General features: G+C 53.1%; 1 protein-coding gene across 1 annotated transcript in view; it reads right to left on the bottom strand.

Annotated features, from left to right (window-relative positions):
- The window catches only part of SLC23A2 (solute carrier family 23 member 2), a 109,055-nt gene that overhangs the window by 52,465 nt on the left and 37,634 nt on the right, over window positions 1-18,956 (bottom strand). The window contains exon 2 of the mRNA XM_040980997.1: window positions 5,700-5,960. Coding sequence (XP_040836931.1) covers window positions 5,700-5,807 — 108 coding nt within the window. The 5' untranslated portion in view covers window positions 5,808-5,960. The remainder of the gene's footprint in view (window positions 1-5,699; window positions 5,961-18,956) is intronic.

Genomic DNA, 18,956 nt, shown 5'->3' with positions numbered 1-18,956 from the left:
TCGCACAGCTGTGGCCATTGCGACCACCTGGGAAGTCAATCAATGGACGGAAGATTTTTCTCTCTGTCTCTCCTCCTCTCTGTATATCTGACTGTCTAATAAATAAATAAATCTTTTTAAAAAAATGCTGGCAGACTATGTTCGACCCCTTTGGAAACAAGATGCTTCTCCTCCCCCTAAAATTGTTTAAATCCAAAGTTGTAGTTTTATAAATCTGTCTCCTGAATTAGCAATGCTATGGGGTCCCTCAATGAGGAAATTGGGGGTGTTCTCTGACTCAGCTGTCAACTTAGTTTTCCTGGTCTCCAACAGGCTGGGCTAACTGGACAAGCTCCTAACTGGCACTGGGTGCTTTTCCCCTACACAGTTGCTCAGGCTGCAGCCTCGGGGATGTCCCTCCCAGGCTGTAACCCGGACTGCCCTAACTCCCCGACTCACCTTCCCTCCCTGGCCTACTGTGGTCCCAGCACCCAAGGAGCAACCTGGGGCAAGTGCCCCACGGCCTCTGCCCCCAGCACCTCTCGCTAGCACCCTGCACTAACAGGGCCTGTGTACTGGTCCACCACCTGTCCCCTCCTGAACCCCAAGTGGCTCCTCCTGGGGTCCCTTCTTGAGCCCACTCTGCACACCTCGGGAGGCCAAGAGAAGCTGCGAGCTTTCTGGGACAGCCTGTGAGCGCTTCTCCCACTTGGATGAGCCTGCAGCTGAAGCGACGACCTCTCTGTCCGGACCGTCCCCCTCTTCACACACAGAACCTGTGGCCTGAAACCCAAACACTCTCACCGAAGCCAGAGGACTACGGGCCCCAGGGATGCAGTCCCCCCACTTGGAGTGCCAAACGTGCAATCCGCAGGTGCTATGGCCGATAAGCCTGTGCCAACAGGAAATCCAGGCCATAAATCAGGTCCTGGTTCAGATGGCGTGAGGGCCACGAACAGAGGCTGGAACACACGATCATTTCCTGGCTGCACTTCCAGGCCACGGTCCCAAGGGCCTGGGAGTTGTGCTTGAGTTCCTGTTGTGGTTTTGTGGCTCCAGCATCCCACCAGGCTATTCTTGCCCTGTCACACATCTCCTAGCTTCCTAAAACCCTGCAGAGGTGCCTGCAGGGCATCTCATGGACCTGCCATGAACGTCCAGTGCCGCTCTGCGCTCTGACCTTGAACTGGAGGAGTCCAGCATCTCACGCCCTCGCTGGGACCTCTCCTGTTGTCTTCTTCCAGGAATGGATTTGCTCCCACTTACTGCTTAGGATCCTTGCTTTATTTTGTTCAAAAGAGCTCTTGCTTCCTTTCCGTGAGTTAAAAAAAAAAAAAAAAAACAAGAAGAAGAATAATCCCCAGTGATGACAACCTCAATCCCCAGGCCCCTGGCCACCGACATCGACAGATTTAACTCATGGCCGGACTCAAGAGGAGCAGCCAGAATCTACACCCTGTAGTGCACCTGTCCTAACGCCACGTGCCCAGCCAGCAGCCCCGGGCCCAGCTCTGGACTCCAAAGCATATGGAGGAACACGAGGCTGCACTCAGTCTGGCAAGGGTTCGACCATGGACACAGCAGAGCCAGGGAACGGCTGCCAAGTACAATCCAGGAGAGACTGACTCACTCCAGTTGAATTCCTCTAAAGAAAATAGCCACCTGTAGCCACCAGCTAGTACAGTGAATAGCACAGATGCAGAGAAAAAGGCAGTCCCGTGCTGGCTACACGTTCAAGGAACAGGGTGAAATACAGTACTGGCAGCCAGAGGCACCTGGCACAGCACCCCAAGCCGCCAGGTGTGAGCCCTTGACCCTCCTCGCTTCCCACACAGCCCCAACCAGCAGCCTTCACCTTGCCCATCCCCCTGCTCCCGGCTCTGCTTGGGGCCCCACAACCCTGTGTCTGCAGGCGCTAGGAGAACACCCCCAACCTCAGGTCCACCTACATTTTTTGCCAAAGCGTGACAGTTCAAGTACTTGCCTCCCTGTTACCCTCAGGAGAGACCAGAATTGATTTCTGGGTTCTTCGCTTTAGCCAGGCCCAGCCACAACCACTGGGGTCACTTGGGGAATGAACCAGCAGATGGAAGATGCCTCCTTCTCTTCTCTCTCTCTCTCTAATTCTGCCTCAGGGGCCACATACAGCTCTCACCCCATGGGACTCTGTGAAGCATGTGCACTGGCATGGAGGGCTGGGGTAGGACAGACACTCCCCTGGAGCACAGAGAACAGGGAATGACCATACCACCCTACAAGCAGGCGGTGTGAAGGAGCCGGGGACAGCCATGTCATATGCCTCAGTGCCCACAGCAGCAGGTCCACTTCAATGTGAGAGGTGCCTGAGATTAAACACGGGCACAGCGGAGCACCTGTTCTCATTCTGTGATGTCGCTCTTTCTAACAAAACCTTCCACACCCCCAAATCCCACCACGTGAACCGTTTCCCAAGGCCTGCATGGACAGGCTGTGCCTTCAGCTTACTTCTCCGCCTTCCCCTTCCTCTTCTCAGGCACGGAGGATGCTGGGAATCCACGTCCTCCCTGATGCCCAGTCCCGCTGCGCATCCCGGGCTGGCCCTTCAGTCCTTCCCAAGGCCTTCTCTCTCCCCGGCTGCTCAGTCTCCCAACTGCGACTTTGTTTTCATTCTTTGTAGCTTAAGCGAGGGTGATTTTAAATATCTTTTTCTTTTCCCTTTTTAATGCTTCCTTTTAAAGCCCTGGACAGCGATAAAAATTCTATAAATGTTCTTCCATTAAACCGCTCCAGCATTAAATCAACCATATAATTACATTAATTTTATATCCCATGATGTGTTACATCCACATCCTCATTGGAAAATGGATCCAGAAATGAGTGCTCCTTCCCAAACCCAGTGAGAGGGAGAAAAGCCCAAAGTACGCAAGGGCCACAAGTGAAGGACCAAGAAACACACATCGGTGACTGAGGTTGGCTCTAACCTGAATGGGGGAACAACGAGCAGGGGGCCCCGCACAGGGCAGGGGCTGGGGCAGGGGTGCTCCTACACACCAGGTGCCCCCACCGTGTCAGGACATGGTCAGCCTTCCAAGGAGACAGTGAGCAAGACCTGGTTCCGACTCTGGTCTAGAAAAGGGAAAGACCAGGTCCTAGAGGCAGTCGGAATCAGAGGACACACACACACACACACACACACAAGGAATCAAGAATCAAACACAGACACAAACGGACCATTCCTCTCGAGAGAAGTCCACTCTTCAGAGTTGTACAAGGGAGCCCAGTGTGGTAGCCTACTGGCTGAATCCTTGCCTTGCATCCTCCGGGATCCCACACGATTACCGGTTCCAAACCCGGCTGCTCCATTTCCCATCCAGCTCCCTGCTTGTGGTCTGGGAAAGAAGTAGAAGATGGCCCAAAGCCTTGGAACCCTGCAACTGCGAGGGAGACCCAGAAGAAACTCCTGGTTCCTGACTTTGGATCAGCTCAGCTCCGGCTGCTGTGGTCAGTTAATGAACCAGAGGACAGAATCTTATTTTCTGGATTTCCTTCTCTCTGTATATCTGCCTTTTAAATAAAAATAAAATAAATATTTTTTTTTTAAAAAAAAGGAGTTACACAGGAGCTGGCAGTGTGGCAAAGTAGGTGGGGCCACTACCTGCCATGCGAGCATCCAATATGGGTGCTGGTTTGGGTCCTATAGCTCCACTTTTGATCCAGCTCCCTACTAATGCTCCTGGGAAAGTACCCGAGGACAGCCCAGCTGTCCCTGCACCCTTGGGAGACCTGAAAGAAGCTTCGGGCTCCTGACTTTGGATTGACTCAGCTCTGGCTATTACAGCCATCTGGGGAGAGAACCAGTGGATGGAAGATCTTTCTACCTCTCTCTGCCCCCTTCTCTGTAATGATGCCTTTCAAATAAATAATCCAGTCTTTTTTTAAAAAAAATTATTTTTATTGGGAGGTCAGATATATAGAGAGGAGGAGAGACAGAGAGGAAGATCTTTCATTGATTCACTCCCCAAGCAGCTGCAACAGCTGGAGCATAACAAACCCGAAGCCCGAATCCTGCTCTGGGCCTTCCAAACAGGTGCAGGGTCACAAGGCTTTGGGCCGTCCTCGACTGCTTTCCCAGGCCACAAGCAGGGAGCAGGATGGGAAGCAGGGCCACCAGGATTAGAACTGGCGCCCATATAGAATCCTGGTGCTTTCAAGGTGAAAACTTTGGCCACTAGGCTACCATGCCGTGCCTAATAATCTTATAATGAAAATTAAAAGAGTTGGGCCCAACATGGTAGTCTAGTAGCTAAAGTTCCTGCCTTGTATGCATTGGAATCCCATATGGGTGCTGGTTCATGTCCCAGCAGCCCCACTTCCCATCCAGTTCCCTGCTTGTGGCCTGGGAAAGCAGTAGAGGACAACCCAAACCCACGTGGGAGACCCGGAAGAAGCTCCTGGCTCCTGGCTTCAGATCAGCTCGGCTCCGATCATTGCAGCCACTTGGGGAGTGAATCATCAGATGGAAGATCTTCCATTCTGTCTCTCCTCCTCTCTGTATATCTGTCTAATAAATCTTTAAAGAAAAATTAAAGAATATACAAGTACTAGGGCAGTAACTACAGACCCCCAAGGTATTCTAAAACTGAACTAAGGGAAAGGAGACAGAAGCAGGAAACACCCAGGCACTTGACAATTGGTAACACACGCTGGTGAGCTAGAGGGACTACCACAATGTTAATACCAAAATAAGTAAAAATAAACATCGGACCATAACACCAAGACAAGGGGATGCGAGTGAATAATCCACTGGGCTATTTTGGGGGTGTCGGGGGGCAGAGAAGCCCTAACAGGCACAAGCTATTAACCCCAGAGGAAAGCAGCAAAGCTGACCCAATTTAAACCGGAGCATCCTAACACGTTTCCTCCCCTAGAAAACCAACGCCAACCACGGGCCTTCCATATCACAGAAAACCCTGTTGGCGAATTTCACTTTACAGGTGAAATAGGAGAAATAATGATGAATGACGTGGACCAGCCGAGCACCCGAGAGTCAGTGCAGGAAGGTTCCAAACACACATGCGAACTGCCAGCCAACTCACTTCAAGATGCCCACCTCGATGCCATGTCTGCTGCCATGACTTTCTCACCCAGGAATAAATTCCACAATCACGTGCTAAGGACTCCCAGACTGGTATTCTGGCCACACTTCCAGTATCATGAGAAAAACACCTGCAGGTGCTGGTTCCCCTCCTTTCTGGAATTAACAACGCACAGGTAACTCCACTCCTATCACATCATGATTGTGTGCCCGGGGAAGACTTCACTGTTGAACACAACCAACGTGTGCTATCAAACTCATCTGGGCCATCATCCTCCCACTTTGCAAAACATCTTGAGGATGGGTTTACTCAGCAAGGGCTGGACTTTATTTAGCAAAAGCACATGTTGGAGATTAAAAAAAAAATTAACCCTCAACCCCCTCCGGTATCCAGTAAGAACCACTTGCTTGGTTTTCACACAGGAACTGCCATGCATGTTTTCCTCCCTGGAGTTCATCCAGCAGGTGAGTCCTGTAAGTTACGAGCAAGACTCTAAGAATGTCTGACACGGAAAGCATTTTATTCTTGCCTGCCTTAACCTTAACTAAACACCCGAGTCTCATAGCCCATCCTGCACCAACTCTTAGAGAAATACGGTCCAGCAGCCCAGGAAGAACGGAAACCCAAGACAGGGGATCTCCTTACCGGAAGAGTGAAGAAGGTGGGATGCTTTGCTTCGTCCTCATATTTGCCTTCAGTCGAGCTTCCAGCCTCCATGGACTTGGATGTGGTGTTCTTGCCGATGCCCATCATCAAGAGCAAGTGGGCAGCTCGGCACAGCCACGGGGGCACACGGGCTGGACAGCCTGCTCAAGCCGGGAGCCTGGGATCTGCGTCAGCTCTCTCGGGGCCTGGAGCACCGAACCTCAGGCGGACAGGAGACCCGTGGGCGCCATGTCTCACAACCTGGAAGAGAGAATGTAGCCGGATCATCTCAGTGCACACAGGCAACACACGAGGCCAGGTGGGACTCCTACACAGGAGACAGTCCTGCTACCAGTCACAAACACCCAGAGGCTCCTTCCACAAACACCCCCCTCCCCATAGACAGTCACACGTCGACTCAGAAATACCCTCAAACTGGATTAAAACAGTAGTGCGCAGGAGTGCAGTTCCTTGAGGCGCATCGCGGTGCAGGACAGGCGTGGCTCACCTGCCGTGGGGGGCCGAGGGAGGGGCTCTGGGTGGCACCGCCTTCCTGCTCTAAGGGACACCCAGGCTCCATCTCACACAAGAGACGCCTGTGCAAATGCCCTCGGTGTTGCCCTGGCAAAACTAACTTCTAATCATCATTTGAGGTTTCAGAAAAGTACGTTTCACCAGAAGCCGCCAAACCCTCTCTGAAAGAACACGGCCACAGAGAGGGTCCAGGCTCCCGTCGCCGGGACGAGCATCCCTCGACTCAAAGTGTCGCTCACGACACCCGCGAGGCTTCACGTCTGACAGAAGCCCAATATTCCGGGTCCAATTTCTAACCCACTTCTGAAGCAGGAGGCCAAGTTCCCAAGCACCCAAGTTCCAATGAAGCCGGGGACGGGGTGGAGAAAGACAACTCCATACCATGAAAGAACTAGCGCTTGGGAAACTTGGCTTTGCAAACCAAACGGCACAAACAATCCACTACAGGGTTGGCACACCAACAACAAAGACATGCCTAGAGATGCCTGGATTTCCATGCAGAGACACATAATGCACAGGGCACTCGGGCATGCTAAGTGGGGTATCCACCTTACTTCCCACCAAGACCCAATATCCATCCCACCACGGTGAAGACAGGCCTGTGAGGAACTCCCACGAACAGGACACTTCTTCAACCAATACTTCCGATGAGCCAGGAGAAAATGTAACATAAATTAAAATAAAAAAATAGGAAAATAAAACTAGAAAACATTTGCAAGCATTGTAGTTGGAGAGCAAGAAGAAGACAATCGTCAGAATGTCACATCCCAGCCAGGAGACAGAGAGGCCGGTCCGCATGCCAGGCACTTCCAATGTCGCCGTCCTGGGCTGCACCTTCATGCACAGCTAGCATGTCACTACAGTCACATCCACGGCGACCTGGAGAGCGGCACTCAGCCTGGGTGCTTGTGCTGCCCTGCAGGTGCAAGCTGAGGTCCAGCTACAGCTGCAGAGAGCTACTGGCTGCTCACACCTGTGTGTGCGATGGCCAACCTTGCACAGGACATTGCCAAGATCCTCAAAAAGCAGACCCTGCTGAGGGAGCCACTTCAGACCTTGACCTGGGCCTCCTGGAGCTCATGTTTCCCCAAGACACGCAATCAAATACGACCAGATTTTTTCACAGGGCCACACATCACACTCATGTTCACAGCAACAAGCAAAAAAGACTAGGCATCCAGTTCCACTGCCGCCACCCATCAGCAAACCCAAATGGCTTTCACATCCTGGGTAGGATAGGACTCTAAAGCAGGTATAATTCTCCTAGGTTGAGGATTTTGGGATTCTAGACGCACATACCCACGGCAGCAGCCCTAGCCCACAATAACTATCCCGTTGGCAGGACCACCCAGGCCAAACTGCCTAGCTGAGCCCAGGCCTCCGACCTTGACTGGTTACACGAGGGACCACCAATACCCCTCAGCTGCCTCTCCCTGCAACACCCTGTGGAAATCTCACAGGAAGACATGAGGACAAAGCAAGTCCAGGGCAGAGATGTTCTAAGACAGTCTCCAGGAGAAAAACCCGAAGTTGGGGGACAGAAGAGAGGATGACAATGAGAAAGAAATGTACCCCTGGAAATGGCTGAGACAATGCCCAGCTGCTAGAGAATGCCACACACGGGCACTTAGGCACAAGGGTGACGAAAAGACCTGGAGGTCACAAACCACACGCCAGCCCGAGAACAGAGGGTTTCCTCCACCTGGGACAAACTTGCATGTGGGCCAATGCCAAGGTCAGGAAATGAAAGGAATGGAGAGAGGACAGAGTGGCAAGGAAGTCTCCGGAGAATCCGACACCTTCCCAAGGTGCTCCGGAGCCCATCTTCCCACTGGTGAGTAAGCAGGTGCACTGGCTGGCTGGTCGCTGACAGCTCAATGCAGGAGAGGAAGGGCCTGAGGGATGAAGGATTCTGACAGTGACCAGAGCAGCTTCCTGGCCATGGGCGCCTGTGCACGCCAGGCATGTCATGACCTCTCGTTAATAACTGGTGATACCTTTTTCCAGCAAATGAGCACAGTACTTCTAGATTGGCACAGCAGCTCTGCGCAAGTGGAGATGAGTTTTGGACAAGTTAGGAAAGGAGGTCAGGGATGACAGGTAAGGACTGGAACTGTAGCCGGTGCTGCTGACTTGTCCCTGGCGCTATTCTGCCATCAAGACAAAAGGGTGAAGGCCCCCGGTAGGGGCACCCACAGTAGGAACAGGCTTGGCTGGCAGCAGCGCCATCTCCAGGTTCCCTCCTTGTGACTTCTAGGGGTCTGCAGGGCAGAGACCACAGCCGAGTGCCTTTCTCAGACAGAAGCCTGCCCCCCATCTGCCATCTGCACCCTCACAACCACACAGCCACTGCATGGCGCATGTCACCACACATCACACCATCACTGTGCAGACACTGAGCTGGCACTTCGATGCTTCTTAAACACCTGTCCCTGTGGCAAACTACATGGTCACATGCCACGCATGATCATGCTTGCTGACAGCTTCGTAACTGGCTTGGGGATTGGATCCAGATTCTTTCCCAGGCTGGATAGAAACGAGGCTACCCAGCTCTGCCCCCTGCCTGGTCCTTCTGGTCTTCACTTTTGATTTCCTCTGGAAAATGGGCACCACCTCTCTCCTCCCTTCTTTCCACTGAGCGGACTCTGGACAAACTTGGAGATGGCATCCATGTGGCCAGCCCAGCCAGCCAGCTGAAGGGTTGGAGCAGGAGGCAACTCTGACTTGTCATGGAACCCACAACCTATAGGTGAAACTGCCCCAAATTGGTGAAATGAGAAATGCTGTGCGTTAAAAAAACAGAAGCAGCAGCAGCATCTGATGTAACGTCAACAGCCATTCCCTTTTAATACCCTTCCATCAAAGCTTATTGCAGTAGGACAAACTCGGAAATGTCAGGGCCACATCCGGGATGCTGACATCACCACGATCACGGGACTCAGAGTACAAAGTGGCCAAAGGGAAAAGACCAGAGGGGGACCGTGTCCAGAGATGCCAAATGCAGAAGCAGGAGTCTGTGAGTGGCTCCAGGTGAAGCCAGCAACAATTCACGCCTGGGTGGTCTGCATGTGGTCCAGCATGAGTACCCTGTATGAGCATCCAGTGTGAGGCCAGACACAGGGAGAAGCCACCAGCCATCAACCACCACCCATCAACCGCTTCGGGGCAGTCCCCAGCCACGGGGGTGAACACTGCGGGAGAAGACCACCTGGCCAGTAACCAAAAGCATTTACAGAAAGCCCTACTGGCCCTGGCTGACACACAAGGAAGAAATCCTGAAAGTGATCAGCAAAACACGAAACACTTAAGATTGAATTTACCAAAAGATGTGCATAATCTTCACCAAAAAAAATACATATTCCACAGCTGGGAGATATTACACCGACTTCAGTAACCAGAGGTCTAAAGAAAGACTACTTCCAGAAAGGAAGGTGCCTGAATGGCTATAGATTCTCCAATACAGATTTCATCAAAAGGGGGAAGGTAAAGTTGCTAACAATTTTTCTAGGCAGGGAGAGGAGGGTATTGGCCACTGTGGTGTATCAGGTAAAGCAACTGCCTGCAGTGCTGGCATCCCACCCACATGGATATCAGTTTGAATCCCAGTTGCTCCCACTTCCAATCCAGCTCCCTGCTTCACCTGGAAAAGGGGCCAGAAGCACAGGGATCCTATACGGGCGCTGGTTTGTATCCTGGCTGCCCCACCTTCCGTGCAGCTCCCTGCCTGCGGCCTGGGAAAGCAGTGGAGGTGGCTCAAGTCATCAGACCTCTGCCTCCATGTGGGAAACCTAAAAGAAGATCCTGGCTCCCAGCTGCAAACTGGCTCAGCTCTGGCCAGCCACTGCGGCCACTTGACCACCTGGCAGGTGATCCAGCAGACCAAAGATTGCTGCCTCTCTTTGTTTCTCTCTTTTTCTGTAAGTCTGTCAGATAAATATGCCTTTTTTAAAAATTTAGAAAATGATCACAGAATTTTTTTTTCTCAGTTAAACACCAAGGTCAAGGTGTTGTAACAAGCAGAAAAATTTAACAGAGGCATGAAAAAAAATTCACTCATCAGATGGAAGACAAGCCACAAACTGAGGAATGACTGCGGAAAGAAAGTACTTCAGATCATAAGACAGAGTTTGGATTTCCCAATATATGTGCCAAGATAATCGGCTGACTTTCAATCGAATCCAGAAGCTGGTGCCGTGGGCACAGTTCACTAATCTTTCATCTCTGGTACTGGCATCCCACATGGGGACCAGGTCACGTCCCAGCGGCTCCACTTCCCATCCAGCACCCTGTTAATGGCACAGGAAGGCAGCAGAGGATGGCCCAGGTTCTTGGGCCCCTTCACCCATGTGGGAGACCCAGAAGAAGCCTTGGATCGGCTCAGCTCCAGGCACCGCAGCCATTTGGGGAGTGAACCAGCGCTGGAAGATCTCTGTCTCTCCTTTTCTCTGTAAATCTGCCTTTCAAATAAAAATAAATTAATCTTTTAAGAAAAGAAGGAAAAAAAAGAGAGAGATGTCCTTAACGTAGGGAAAGAAAGACAGGAGGTATTGTTGGGAATAAAGTATAATTTAAAAGAATCAAAACCAATTTACACAATAAAAAGCCAAAGTAACCACTCGGCTGTCTGGGTGTACACATCCTACTGTGAACAGTGTGGAGTGACAGGAGCAGACGCTGTCATTTGCTTGTTGCAAAACAGCAGCCGCTTCTAATTAAGACTTACTGTCATCGGCTACTCAGCCAGCACTTTTATCTTTCTGCCCTCTCCAGGAAACAGGGCTGGTTGTCTGCGGGTGCCTTAGCAGGCCACCTGACTTGGGAGCATGATGGCACCTAAACAGCCATTTTATATAGGCAGCGATACCCCAGGGGCTGAAGAACAAAACGGTTCATGGAACATGGGATCCCCAAGGAAACTACACCCTCCCTGCCGGGCAACACCCAGCAGAGTCCCACGCACACGACACAGCAAGCCCTTTGCCAAACAATGCCGTGCGGACCAGTCATCTTCATATCCCCGGGTCTCAGCATGCAAAAAGAGACCCACTCAACACTGACCCAGTACGCTTTATCCCAAGTCACCGTTAGGGGCCCCTGAAGAGAGGGCATTGGTCAAATACCACGGCACTCCCATTTGATCTAGACGTTAAAACCCATCTCACACTAAAGAGGCAGAGAGAGAGAGGAAGGAATGAGTGTGGCTCCCGAGCTCCAGACTCACTTAACAAGCTCATTAGACAGTGCACATCTTCCCCAGCATACAGACCCACACGAGGCAGAGCTGTTTATTTACTTCCAGAGAGACCCACGGTGGGAACACCCAAAGTTCACAGTCAGGTGAAGGCAACAACAGGTGTCCCCAGGTGTGCTCCGGGCCAACCTGGACGGATGGGAGGTGCACAGGGGCCACCTGGGGAGGCACTGGGCAGACCAGTGAGAGAGGCATGCTGTGTTGGAACTGTGTCCACTTTCTGTGCTTAAATCCCACCCCCACGCACGTAGACAAAGTGTGTGAAACTCCTGTAACTCCACGTTAGCTGAGCAATGTCCCCTAAAAGCTTACACTAGGGCCTGGGAGCCTTCATTTGGGAAAAGGGGAGGAGAGAGAGGGGAGGGGATGGGGGAGGAGATCAGCACCAACAGAGATCTCTCCTCTGCTGGCTCAGGTTCACAACAGGTTGGGCTGGGCCAGGATGAAGCAAGACACCCCAAACTCCACTTTGTTCTCCCCCACAGGTGGCAGGATGGCAGGGGTGCAGTTACCACTGCTCCCTCCCAGGTGCACAGCAGCAGAAAGCTGGAACGGGAACAAGGCTGGGATTTGAACACAGGCACACGGGCCTGGCACACAGCAGTCCAAACAGTACCTTGACCGCTGCACCAACACCCTGCCCAGGGAACCTCTATTTTCCACGAATACGCTCACATTTTCTACACTTGCACGAGCCAATCGGGACAGGTGAGAGTGAATCCAAGAAGGATCCCTCAGAGTCTCGACCTGCTGACACTTTGGTCCCGACAGAAGCTGAGCTAGGTTCAATCACGAGGCACATTTAAAAGACAACCAGTGGCTCAGCTTAAATCCCATTATTACAGGTTTAGGACTGAACTGTGCTGCTTTACTAAATTCTGCTATTTGCCAAATAGTTGACCTAGATGCGTCAAAAAAAAAAAGATCATCAAGGGTCCGGCACAGTGGCTCAACTGCCTAATCCCCAGCCTGCAGACGCCAGCATCCCATGTGGGCACCTTTGTGTCCCAGCGGCCCCACTTCCCATCCAGCTCCCTGCTTGTGGCCTGGGAAAGCAGTCGAGGACGGCCCAAAGCCTTGGGACCCTGCACCCGCGTGGGAGACCTGGAAGAGGCTCCTAGCTCCCAGCTTCAGATTGGCTCAGCTCCAGCTGTTGCAACCATCTGGGGAGTGAACCATTGAATGGAAGATCTTTCTCTATTTCTCCTTCTCTCTGTAAGTCGGCCTTTCCAATAAAAATAAATAAATCTTTTAAAAAAATTTTAAATACAAATAAAAACCAAAACAATGCAATTTGGTTCAGGCGTGTAGCACAGTAGCTAAGTCACCACTTGGGACACCCAGATCCCCTACCAGAGCACCTGGTGGGGTCAGCGCATGGGTCCCCACCATCCACATGGGAGTCCTGGGTGGAGTTCCCAATTCCTGGCTTCAGCCTGGCCCAGCCATGGGTGTTGCGAGCTTTTGAGAAATGAACAGAAAATCCGTGTGTGTGTGTGTGTGGTCTCTCTGTTTGTCTCTGTCTGTTTCACTGCCTTTCAAATAAGCAACGTGCTTTGGAGACGGAAGAAAAGGGCCACTGCTGGGCAAGTGGACGCTGCTGGACAAGTCAGGAATCAGCTCAAACTGGGACTGCAGGTGCTTCTCAGCGGGCCAGGGATGCCATGAACCTAGCATCACACACCTGTGGTAGATGTTCCCACAACATCCACACAACAAGGCAAGAGGGGAGGATCACTCCCAATCGGAAGCGAGGCCCCGTTGCGTGAACCCTGCCCACCTGGGGACCCCTTGGTTGGCCATGAGCAAATCCGGACAGGTTAAAGAAGAATCTGCTAGAGAGACCCCCACCCCACCCCGGGCGCCCCGGGAGAGGAGATAAGCTCTGGTGCCAAGCTGTACTGCAAATCCTGTAAAGCTCTTTAACTCCGAGTCGGCACGTGCGGCTGACCTTTCTCCACACATGTGCCTGAGGCCCGAGCCATGAGGGCCACCCGACTCGGTGGCCTGCTTGGTTAGGCCAGAGCTGGAGTCAGCATGCAGGGACGGTTCATTTGAGCTTTTAAGAGGCAGAGAGTTGGGTCTGGGGCAATGGCTCAAAAGGCTAATCCTTGGCCTTCGGCGCTGGCATCCCATATAGGCACTGATTCTAGTCCCAGCTGCTCTGTTTCCCATTCAGCTCCCTGCTTATTATAGACTGGGAAAGCAGTGGAAAACAGCCCAAGTCCCTGGGCCCTCGCACCCACGTGGGAGACCCAGAGGAAACTCCTGGCTCCTGGCTTCAGATCAGCTCAGCTCCAGTGATCTGGGGTGAACCTATCCTCCCTGTTCTCTTCCTGCATACTTCTGCTTTATGAGATGACTCCTCGCCCACACTGACAATCAGCTCTCTAGCTCCTGAGCTCAAGAGGCCTCTTCCGCCTCCTCCTCCAAGAAGCCCTCCTGGGTCTCCTGACCCTCCCTCACACTGCCTCAGCTCACGGCCCCATACTTAATCCCAGTCCCCTCTACCAGAGTGGGACAGGGACAGAGCTACCATGATCAGTACATAAAATGCTTTCAAATACTTGGGCAAACTGCAAACATTCTTCCACGGGAAAAATCTCTCATCAGTCCTTCACCCAGAAATAAAACCTAGACTCTGCCCCCACCCAGATTCACTCAAGGAAATCCGTGGCTGGGCCTCGAAAGGAGGCAGGCAAAGACCCTGGGCCGGAATGCAGCCCATGACCGGAAAACACACGTGTGTGCTAGGGAGAACTACAGCATGGCCAGGTGGTCCTGCTGCATTTGTGATGTGTGTCTTATTTAACATCACTTTTTCACACAACTGTTTTTTTCACTTACACACCGTTCAAAATGTATGCACTCTCAGACACTGCAAGAGCCACTGTAAAGCTAATTTTATATGGAATTTGCATGAGAAGCTAGGAGCATGTGGTTTTTAAAGAACTGACCACCTGGTATATCCAGGATGAAGACCCGATTTCACAATGACCCTGAGGCAGGGGACATGATGGCTGTTCTGTCCATTGCACGGCTGGAAAACTGAGGCGCAGGGAAGTGCATTAATCCTTGGACACAAGGCAGGGACCAGGCCTGACATGCCAACAGTGCCCAATGACCCACAGCCCAAGGCGCTAGAGGTGGCAGCCGCAAGAGGCTGTGGGTCAGGTCTGAAGGAAAGCCCAGGCTCGCTTGTCATCTCAGGGTCCTCTCTAGCACAGGACAAGCGGGGACTGCCATGGCTTCCAGGTGGCCCTGCCCCGTGAGTCACTGTTCTCTTCCCCCCAGACAGGAAGCCTCAGGAAGGGGACGCCTGGCAGGACACCTTGTCACCTCCCACTGCCCTCGTGGCCCTGCTGGCCCATCCACTGCCACACTGCAAGGCTCCATGGCCTCACCAGCCCTCTGGGAACCGCTCTCCAGAGATGGCACCCTCCACGGTGCACCACTGTCCTTGTGACCCAGCTCTCCTTCTCTCACGACTGCCCCGCCACGCATCCGCTCAGCTCTGCTGCTTTCCAGCCCGTCTGCAAACCTCGGCAGCCTCCCAAGCTGCAGCTGGGGCCAGGAGCTCCACGATGCTCCCCAGGTGAGCAGCGGGGTGCGCCCGCCTTCCCCTTCCCTGGCTCAGCCTCCCCCTCCCCTGGCTGACCTCTGCGGGCTGAAGACCCTGCAACCCCCCAGGGCTGGGGCCCCATTGCTCCATCCCCCCACCGCCCCTTCCACAGGCGACACAAATGCACCATTGCCAAGCTGCCAGCGGGGTTCCCCCCACTCACCCCTTTACCAAAGAAAAGGCTGGAAATGCCCCTGCTTACATACACGATTGGGGTTTTGTATTTTCCCTTTGCAAAGCAGCATGCTCCTCCTAAGTAGTTCGTGAAAACATCTGTTACGGTCTCCGAGAACTGCACCCCAAACACGGGGTTTTTGTCGGGTGTCGGCTCCTGATGTCTACAGCTCCTGAAAGAGTCCAAGTCTTGCCGCGCTCCGTGAGGTTTGCTGCACCCGGATTCTTTCCTGTTGGTGTGCCTACTTGTCGCTGAACCCCTGGGTTGGCCAGCCCGGGACTGCACCTGCCTGGGACGGTCCCGTAATGAGTGTTTGGAAAACAACTGCCAGGGACCAGGACCGCCAACTGCTCTTCTTCCCATCTAACAGAGGGCACTGACTTCTAGGGGCATCAGACAGACTGGGTGAACTGCCAGTTAAGTCCAATGCACCCAGAGACACACATGCGCACACAGCCACACACACACACAAGCCTCACAGGTGGTCACAGACCTGAACACACGTAGGCATGCACACACACACACACACACACACACACACACACAACCTGTGCAGCCTCGGAACTTACTCCCCGAAGGCAAGCTGAGGCACAGAAAAACAGCCTTACCTGCGCAACAGGCTCTCCCCTCCTCGCCCAAGTGCCTCTCCCCTGCTGGACACTGCCGTGCTGCCTGCGCCAGGCGCTGTCCAGACCGTCCCGGTACTCGGCACAAGACGCACTCAGGTGCTGGGGGAACCTCGGCTTTTATAACTTGCCCGGGCAGGCCAAAATTGTATAACCACGCCACCTCATCATAAATACACTGTGTGTTACACAACGGCCACCGCCTGGTTACAAACGGTTACTGCAAGCTCCCAGGCAGTCTCCTGGACACCACCCCCCACCCTTCCTGGGAGGACCTGACCGTTCCTGCAGGAACCGAGCAGCTGCTGGAACTGCGTGTGCCAAACCCATGCAGAGAGGGGACATGAAAAAGCCCATCCTCCGCAGGCCAGGTGAACAAGTCCAACCAGTACAGGAGGGAAACACACAGGACTCCCTGGGAATATGTCATTTCTCCAGGTGGGACCGTTTTCAAAGCTCCCAAAGTTCCCGAGTTCCCGAAGCAGGACTGCTCTGATGAACGGTAGCTAAGAAGCAAAAGTAACCGGCAGGCTGGCACTGGGGCGCAGGAGGCTGCGTGAGCTACCACGCACAAGCAGTGCGAACAGAAGCTACTTCCCTTCCAATCCAGTTCCCCACTAACCATGTGCCGCAGCAAGCAATGGAAAATGGTCCAAGGGCATGGGCCCCTGCCTCCCACACGGGAGACATGGACGAAGCTGCTGGCTTCCACTCGCCCTAGCCTCAGGCAGCATGAACTAACGGAATGTGTGATCTTCGTCCCTAAATGCCTTTCAAGCAAACAAACAAATGTTGGAAAGAAGGAGTGTGCAGCCCAGCTCTGCCTCACACCTGATCAGCGGGAGGACCTGCGAAGTCGCAGACAGACCCACGCTGACAGTGTTAAGCCACACCCGCAGCCTGGCTCTGTCCTGTCCAGAGGTGGCCCAGCACCTGGCAGTGACAGCCCTCGCAGCCCCATGGGGTGTGACAGCCCCTGACTCCGTCTCACCTCGCCACCCCTGCCGCCTGCACTCCCCCAGTCCAGCCACGGACCTCAGGGCTGCTGTGGCAGTCAGCAGGCAGAAGCGGCATCCAGCAGCATCTAAGCAGCTCCTGGAAGATGGGGTGAAGAGGGAGAGGATCCAGGGTAGCTGTCAGAGGGAAGCAGGGGTGTCACAGGAAGACACCCCAGGACCAGAAGGGAAGCCATGGCAGAAACGAGGAAGAAGTAGGAGCCAATTGCTGCAAGTACCCAGGCCACAGATTCTCCTCAGTGAGTGCTGGCACAGAGTCTGCGCGCAGCCCCTTAGGTCACTGAGCTCAGCACGTCCAGGGAGGACAGGGGCTAAGCCACCACTCGGGATGCCTGCGTCCAAACGCTGCCTCTGCCTTTGCTCCCTGCTAATGCACAGCCCGGCAGGCGCCAGGTGACCGATCATACACCTGGATCCCTGACACCTACAGGGGAGGCCGGGATGGACTGTCTGACCCCTGGCTTCGGACCAGTCCAGCTCCGGCCCTTGTGGCCGTTTGTAGACTGAATCAGAGGATGGAAGATCACTCTATCTCCCCCTCTTTAGTCTGCCTTCCGAATAAATAAACACATCTTTAAAAAAAAGAAAAAGGCACATAAACAGGGCCCAGCTGGGTAGCCTAGTGGCTAAAGTCCTCGCCTTATAAGCTCCACGATTCCATATGGGTGCCAGTTTATGTCCGTCCCAGCTGCTCCACTTCCCATCCAGCTCCCTGCTTGTGGCCTGGGAAAGCAGTCAAGGATGGCTCAAGGCCTTGGGACCCTGCACCCACGTGGGAACCCGGAAGAAGCTCCTGGCTCCTGGCTTTGGATCAGCTCAGCTCTGGCTGTTGCAGCCACTTAGGGAGTGAATCATCACACAGAAGATCTTCCTCTCTGTCTCTCCTCCCTTCTCTACATATCTGACTTTGCAATAAAATTTAAAATAGGTAAATTAAAAAAGAGAGAGAGAGAATGTGGATCCTGGCATGTTCAAGGTGAGGACCTTAGCCACTAGGCTACCGTGCCAGGCCCAAAAATAATCTTTATTAAAAAAAATCAAGATCAAGACCAAACTAAATCAAACCTGGCTATGAAACCACGAATGCCCATTTACCTGTAAGCATGCTACGCAATGTTAACAACGGTAATAACAATGGAACTGGATGTCAAAGCAGACTGAAGACAGGGAAGGCCACGCTGTCTTACCCAGAGGTTCCTGCTGGTGGCCGGGCCCCTCAATGCGGTGGGCAGGTGGTGACACCAGGAGCCAGGAGCATCTTCCCGAGTCTCCCACATGGGTGCGGGGGTCCAGGCAGTTGGGTCATCCTGCTTTCTCAGGCTATTAACAGCGAGTAGCAGGGATGCAAACTGGAACCCGTATGTTTTGCTGGCGCCGACTTTACCAGTATGCCACAACTAGGGGGTCGGGCAAGGTGAACGGCTGGTTCCTTCAGAAGCGATCAACCCGGTGGCTCAGAGGGTCCCCGAGACGGACACCCATGTGTCACCTTCCCCACACAGGCCCGCGGCCCCCGAGCTGCTCCAGCCATGCACCAAGATAAACTCTCAGCTGCACCTGGCTTCGGGCGGCCTGTCTTAGCATCACAAAGCCGCCCAGCGAGGGAAGACGCCAAACCCTTCTCCTGAACACGGGAATTAGAAAAATCCCTGTGAGTGTTAGCAGTAGCAGCAGAGATAAGACTTTTTCCGATGCTTTTCACATACAGGAAACTGAGTTTTAAACACAATGCAGACTCAAACTCGGAGCACACCTGAGTAAGTTAAATTCCTTCAAGTTACAAATATTCAAAGATAGTGTCCACAGATGACCGCCACCTGCCCGAGACAGGCGTCCACAGAGCCAAAGCAGCGTGCTCAGGGCCTTGCCCTGCTTTCCATCAGCCACAATGGAAGCCGAGCCACCACTGGCTGGTGACAGAGCAACGCCATTTTTCATCGCGAAAATACAACACGTTCTGGACAGTCTCCCTGGAATAACGGATGGAAACACAGAAAAAGGCAACTAGAACTTTCTTTTTTTAAAAGATTTAT

The sequence above is a fragment of the Ochotona curzoniae genome, unplaced genomic scaffold, assembly GCF_017591425.1.
Source record: "Ochotona curzoniae isolate NIBS_2020 unplaced genomic scaffold, NIBS_Ocur_1.0 contig_3520, whole genome shotgun sequence".
Taxonomy (NCBI): domain Eukaryota; kingdom Metazoa; phylum Chordata; class Mammalia; order Lagomorpha; family Ochotonidae; genus Ochotona; species Ochotona curzoniae.
This window is presented reverse-complemented; position numbering and strand designations above follow the sequence as displayed.